Genomic DNA, 6,623 nt, shown 5'->3' with positions numbered 1-6,623 from the left:
GTTGATGTGATGTGTAACCCTGGATTCTTGAATCTCTTATGTTTGCCATATATGGCCTCTAAGGTCTCATGTTATTGCATTGGTGAGGTTTTACCTTTTAAAATTTGTCGATATCATTAAGGGCAAATAATTACTCCATTTTAACTTCCTAATTAGGACATAAGTTCAGATGGGGGTGTGGGGTCAAGGACAAAATTGTCTCTTTTCTTTTTTTTTTTCCAACAACAAATTGACATTCTTGTTTCTGCTTTTGCTTTTAATATTATGCTAGATTTTGTTGCCATTGGCTTTTTTTTTTTTTTTTTTTTTTGGGGGGGGGGGGTTATCTTTTTGTTGTAAAATATGGAGATTAATGTCATACTTAAAATTTTATGTTTCTTTCTCTAGTATCAATCAAATGACAAAAAAGATTGGAATCAATGCATAGGATATAAAAAGGTTATCTCACCTATGGGTCATTGATTATAGGTCAAGTATAATCCAATTGCCAACAATTAGGTTTAAAATGCTCTAACTGATATCTCTTGGTGTATCAACTTTTATAACTAAATTTTCTTCTCAGAAAAGAGGGTTTGATTATTTTGCATTTACTCCATTCCTTGTCCATCCTTTACTCCATTACAATCACTTTTAAATGGTATTCAGCACTTTCCAAGAAGCCTGCTGTCATCATTTTTCATCTCGTCTTTGTCACTGAAATATTATTCTCTGTTGTCTCAGTCATGCTACACATTCTGAAAGATATGCTGAGTGCTTTCCATGAAGGGAAGTGGGGAACCTTCACCCTTTCTTTTTTGTTGTTGAAATATGATTGCCTCTGCCCACACCAATATTACCACATAGTTTGGGAGGAAAGAAATTAATGTAGGACTGAGTCAATAATGAATGATGGAATGCCAAATGGTAATTTATGAGCCTCCTTTGATATTATCCTCTTTTAAACAACTGCTTAACTTAGGGTTTTAGATTATTGGTTGAGTTTCTCTTCACCTCAAATTCATTACAAGCCTCCAAAAAGGCTAATTCTACTAATAAAAAAAAAAGGGAAATCAGGATATGCCCATTTGAGAGTAACCCTCTTGTCAAATTGTTACCTTTTCTCTCTTCCTCCTCCAGAGGAAGAAGAATACCAAAAACCCTCAAACTTGAAACACAAAATCATTACCTTTACATTAGTTTAATCATAGTTTTTTTTTTCTTTTTTTTCTGAATTTTTGAATTTTCCACTAGATTCTACCGAGACACATTTAGAGGACAAGAATCTGATACAGAAAATCAGTCAAGATGAATGATTTGTTCTCGAGTTCGTTCAAAAAGTACACGGACCTGAAGCAGCAGACCTACATGGACGACATGGAGTCCGGGAAGGAGGCTGTAAACCTGGACAAATTCTTTGAAGATGTTGAGAATGTGAAGCAAGACATGGGTGGTGTGGAGAAGCTGTACAAGCAATTACAAGATGCCAATGAAGAAAGCAAGACCGTCCACAATGCCAAAACCATGAAGGATCTACGTGCCCGGATGGACTCAGATGTCACCCAGGTCTTGAAACGGGTCAAGATGATCAAGGGGAAGCTCGAAGGGCTGGAACGCTCCAATGCAGCGAGCCGCAACGTTCCAGGTTGTGGACCGGGATCATCTGCAGACCGAACGCGTAGCTCAGTGGTTAGTGGATTGGGGAAGAAACTCAAGGACATGATGGATGATTTTCAGGGGCTTAGAGCAAAAATGTCAGCGGAGTATAAGGAAACAGTTGAGCGGCGGTACTACACCATAACAGGACAGAAGGCGGACGAGGACACCATTGAGAATTTGATATCAAGCGGTGAAAGTGAGAGTTTTCTGCAAAAGGCCATACAGGAACAAGGGAGAGGTCAGATCATGGATACAATATCAGAAATCCAAGAGAGACATGATGCCGTGAAGGAGATTGAAAAGAACTTGATTGAGCTCCACCAGGTGTTCTTAGACATGGCAGCTCTTGTGGAGGCACAGGGTCAACAGCTCAACGACATTGAAAGCCATGTAGCCCATGCTAGCTCCTTTGTGAGACGTGGGACTGAGCAGCTTCAGGTGGCCCGGGAATACCAGAAGGGCTCCAGAAAGTGGACCTGCATTGCCATAATTCTTGGGGCTATTGTAGTCGGCCTTCTCCTCTTACCCATTTTACCAACCTTGATATCAATGTTACCCAAATGAAGGAAAACCCAAGACAAAGAAAAAAAACAGACTCATTAACCTTATAGCGTCAAAAGAGTTTAGTGGAATTGCATTTCAATCTTGTAGTTAGATGTTGCATCCGATTTCGATGAACGGGGCTTTGATGCTAAAGAAAACCTCCAAATCTTTCGGTGAATGAATGAATGCATCTAAAGAGGTTGAGAGAGCAAACACAACGAGTTTCCTAGAAATAAATTATTCATGAGACATGGTTGGGAGATGCCATTCAATCCAAATTCCTCCCTAACACACCCAAAGTCCATCCATTTCACAATGTGCATATATTTTTAAGGCTTATAAGACTACAAACAACGTCTTCCGTTCCTTTCCAGTTGGAGTAAATGAAAGCCAAGTTTTTCGTAAGCTGCTTTGAGGAAGACAACAGACTTCCATCAGGTGATAGGTTCCTGGAGTTTGTCTTGCTCCAGATGTTTTCTAGCCATCTAAAATCAAGAAATTCATGACTAGGGATTTGGTTTGGAAAGGCAAGGATACAAACAAATGGAGCAGGGGCCTATGTTATGAATGCAATTGTTGAGGAACTCCTGAAGGAAGGGAACAGGGTAAAGATCCCATTTCCTTGGCCTGGTTTTAATTGGATGTCTTCATAAAGTTGAGGGACTTCTGAATGGGGGAACAGGGTGAACATCCTCTCTCTCAACACTATAAATTTGTCTTACCTTTTATCCACATGAACGCTCTAAGTTGGCCCTTGTCCGGGTTCAGAATTGATATCCAAAGCCACATAAAACAAACCGAAACCTGAATAGGTATTATTGATGAATGAAGTCAGAGCAGCAACCCTTTTTGCATTATTCCAAATAAGTATTTGTTATTATTCTCATTTTTCTGTACTGGAGTTTGAGAAGAAATAAAATCACATGCAGCACAACTTGCCGATACGGGTAGATCACATCACAGCCCCATTGTAGAATAAAAGCCTCCATTCTCAGTCCACTTCCAGACTCCCACCACCCGCCTTTAAAACATTTCAATTGGAGCACGATGATCCAAATAATGAAAAAAAACAACAGGTTTGCCAATGAAATACAAGTTTGCTGGTTTGTATAATACAAGTTTGCCCGATTGTATTGTTGGTCAATGAAGGAAAGACAACTCTCTGCCTTCAAACAGCACATCTGCTATAATACAAGTTTACCAGCGCAAGCCAAGGTAATTTTCACTATAGTTAAGAAAAGGTCTCCCAGCAGCTTCTATCGAGCACAGGCACACAAGGTTATGCTTAAGAAGGATGTCTTAGAAATGTCCCCTTTTTGCCTGTATCCACTAAAGGTTACCATCTAAACGCTTCCCTCTTAAAGATGAATACTAACAAGAAATCAATCATATATGCTGAAGTTTCAATCCTTAGAACTTAAAACTCAACCACCATGCTGAAGCTTATAACTTTGTCAAACTGATTAAGAAAAAAAAGGGTATAAACTCTTAACCAATATGCTACAATTCCCTCTGAAGATCATCTCATCCTCATTTACTAAAGTTCATTACATGGAATTGCCACTTGATTCTCATGACAAAATGGAGAAAAAGGATTGTTCCCATCATCCTATGTATCCCTCCTTCATGTCTCAAGAATCTTGGGTTTTTAACCATTAATGTATTAGATGGAATCTAAGGAAGAATCACTGATAAAAATTCATATATATATATATATAATATGAAAACCATGTCTTCTAAATAGAGGGGAAGAAACACACTACTATTGCCAAGATGACCCATAAATGGGGGATGAGATATACAATAAACAAACTCCAAATGAGAGATTATACAGATGTTAAGAGACTGCCAATTGCTGCTACATGTCGCTGCAAACAAAATTCCCGAATCAAATTAAAGTAAACTCATCTCCATAACATAGAGTAAAAATTATATCATTGGTAATTACCACAAAATATTGGTATGGAGATCCACAATGCCATCTTTGCCAAAATGTGTAAAGTGTTACGGAATAAGAGGTCACTTCCACAATCATCAAGGTTCTACCAAATACAAGACAGTATATATTAAATCACCCAAACAAAACATAACAGGGATGCCTATATACATGCTTACCCCAATAAATCAGGTACCAGCATTAGGCAACGCAGCCATGAAGGAGTTGTAAGATGACTCTAGATCAAAGTGAAGCTGCCGAGCTTGCTGCTCTGTTAATTCATCAGCAGCTCCCATCTTTGACAACCTCCCAATCCACTCCTTCATCTTGGTCTTCCCTTCATAATCAGGTGGCAAGATGCTCAACTTGTTGAGAGAAGCAAAGAGGTCCGACAGCAGAGGATGCACCTGATCAACCGCCACCATGTTCAACTTCAATGAATCCATGGCTGTAATGAAGTTCTGCACGCACTCTGCCACAACGGCGGCTGAGGTAGTGGCTGATGCAGCTGCAGCAGACCGATGCTCAACTGTGGCAGGCACTCCGGAGGTCACAAGGCGGTTGATGGCTGCAGGGCAATCCATTTTGTAGGTGTCTGCAAAGCGCTCAATGCTAGGGATGGTATCTTTGAGCGTGGAAGCAAGGGTTTTGAAATGGGCAATGAGTTTTTGACATTCTGGCTCATACTCAGCCGATGAAATTATGTCACGAACGTAAGCCTTTTCAAGCTTCTCCGTGGCTTTTATTATAGCATAGAGTTCTGCAAAGTTCTCATACATTTCTCTTTCTCGCTTGTCATTCCATAGCTTGACCTCCATTTGGTTATATACGTAAATCTAGATAATGGGTTTTGATCAATTAGGGTTTTGCGTAATGGAGAAGAGGACGGGACACGCGCAAAGAGAACCAACCTTCTTCGCTGAACAACAATCACAGAGAAGAGAGCAACATCATAAAACTCATCAAATTAAACAACATAGAAGCACAATGTTGTAGATCACAAAACACAAGCATCAGTCTTCAAAAACAAACATAGCCATTAAAAAGATCGACAAATAAAGGGATCCGCTTGGTCACCAAGAAAATGCAAGAAAGAGCAATGATTTAAGACCCCAAAAAAAAAAGGAAAAAGAAAAAGAACGCACTCATCCTCGCCCTAACACACCCATAAAAAGCTTAGCAATCTGGGTTCTCCATAAAAACAACAGACAAAAACTTGCCCTCTTTTGTTTTCCTCCGCTTTCTCAGCAACCAAACAAAGACATAACAAATAAAAATCCAAAAACCGCTTCGAACAACATCCATTTCTCAAAAATCCACGAATCAGAAAAAAAATAAAAATAAAACTCGCAAGAACGTAAGCCAAAGAAATCGAAGCTTTTGAATCAAAAGCTTAAATGATTTCCCTGCAAAATGAAGCCCCTAATGTCTGAATAAGACGATTGACTGGAAACTCACCGATCTATTCGAGAAGAATTAGGGCGATAAAGGGAAGAAGAAAATAGAAAATCGTATAGAGATAGAGCGGGGACTTACAGAGAAAGTATAACGCAGCGTTTTGTGGGGTGGAGGTTGAGGAGATGATGAGTAATGGAGGAGAGAGGAGAGAAGGGAGGAAGAAGATGGGGCGAAGGAGTGGGACAGAGAGGTTGCGTGTGGGTTGGCCCATATGTTATATACTTACGCCAATATTATGTGGACTCTCCCGCCTCATTATTCCTCACACCTCCCCTCCCCTCCCCTTCCCCTATATCCTATAATTCCATATATCCTTTTATTTTATTAAACTTTAATTTAATAAAAATATATTCAATTTTAATTGATTTTTAATAATTTTTTTATAACCAAAATATGTTCAGATATTAAAAAAATTTCCTAATTCTCTTGTAAATTGTAATCATGATCATTAATCATTGCCTTTAATGCCATTAATAGTTGTTTTAGTTGCGAATCATATTTTCATTTTTTTATTAAAGAAAAAGAATTATACCAAATAATTATAACTCTTTTTTATATGACTTTATTTCTTTAATTGTATACAAAAATAGAAAAATTGCCAATTTTATGTCATTAAATTTCAATTATCATATGAAAAATACGTTTTATTTGTCAATATTTAATTATTTATAATCAATTAGGATGTAAATTTTTTACAAAATAAAATCCATTAATTTGGATCCACTGACGATGCTATGATAAGACTAGTCATAGGGGGCATATTCCTGGAAACTCGGAAAAGTGGGGCCTAACTCCATGAGGACATTTAACAACTTGGGCTCGGCCGGCTTCAAATTTCAAGCCCAGCCCACGGCCCATTCATCACATTCACCTACCTTCACAGAGAATGAGTTAGGTCTGCTTGTCTGAAAATAGTTGTCAAGAATATTTTTTTTACAACAGTTTTTAAAAATTATTTTCTAATGTTTTATTAAATAAAAATCTTTAAAGACTTAAAAATATTTTTAATATTTTAAAATATGTTTTAAAAATAATTTTTATATAATTTTTT

General features: G+C 37.9%; 2 protein-coding genes across 6 annotated transcripts; one reads left to right on the top strand and one right to left on the bottom strand.

Moving 5' to 3' along the window:
* Nucleotides 1-359: 359 nt before the first annotated feature.
* On the top strand, nucleotides 360-2,387 carry LOC117923965 (syntaxin-124-like). Its single transcript, XM_034842491.1, has 2 exons — nucleotides 360-903; nucleotides 1,231-2,387. Exon 2 carries the CDS (start codon nucleotides 1,285-1,287, stop codon nucleotides 2,197-2,199), a length of 915 nt encoding a protein of 304 aa, XP_034698382.1. The 5' UTR covers nucleotides 360-903; nucleotides 1,231-1,284; the 3' UTR covers nucleotides 2,200-2,387.
* Nucleotides 2,388-3,899: 1,512 nt separating this feature from the next.
* LOC117923966 (vacuolar protein sorting-associated protein 28 homolog 2) lies at nucleotides 3,900-5,770 on the bottom strand. 5 transcript variants are annotated; one of them, XR_004652702.1, is made up of 4 exons: nucleotides 5,651-5,770; nucleotides 4,294-5,033; nucleotides 4,127-4,220; nucleotides 3,900-4,046 (listed from the first exon to the last, which is right to left on the bottom strand). XR_004652702.1 is itself a non-coding variant. In XM_034842493.1 (3 exons), exon 2 carries the CDS (start codon nucleotides 4,930-4,932, stop codon nucleotides 4,303-4,305), a length of 630 nt encoding a protein of 209 aa, XP_034698384.1. In that variant the 5' UTR covers nucleotides 4,933-5,033; nucleotides 5,651-5,770; the 3' UTR covers nucleotides 3,900-4,046; nucleotides 4,294-4,302. The 5 variants fall into 5 exon arrangements, 2 of the variants coding, with proteins under 2 accessions (XP_034698384.1, XP_034698383.1); XM_034842493.1 differs by lacking the exon at nucleotides 4,127-4,220; XR_004652701.1 differs by having other exon boundaries at nucleotides 3,913-4,046; nucleotides 4,127-5,033.
* Nucleotides 5,771-6,623: the final 853 nt, after the last annotated feature.

The sequence above is a fragment of the Vitis riparia genome, chromosome 10 (assembly GCF_004353265.1).
Source record: "Vitis riparia cultivar Riparia Gloire de Montpellier isolate 1030 chromosome 10, EGFV_Vit.rip_1.0, whole genome shotgun sequence".
Taxonomy (NCBI): domain Eukaryota; kingdom Viridiplantae; phylum Streptophyta; class Magnoliopsida; order Vitales; family Vitaceae; genus Vitis; species Vitis riparia.
This window is presented reverse-complemented; position numbering and strand designations above follow the sequence as displayed.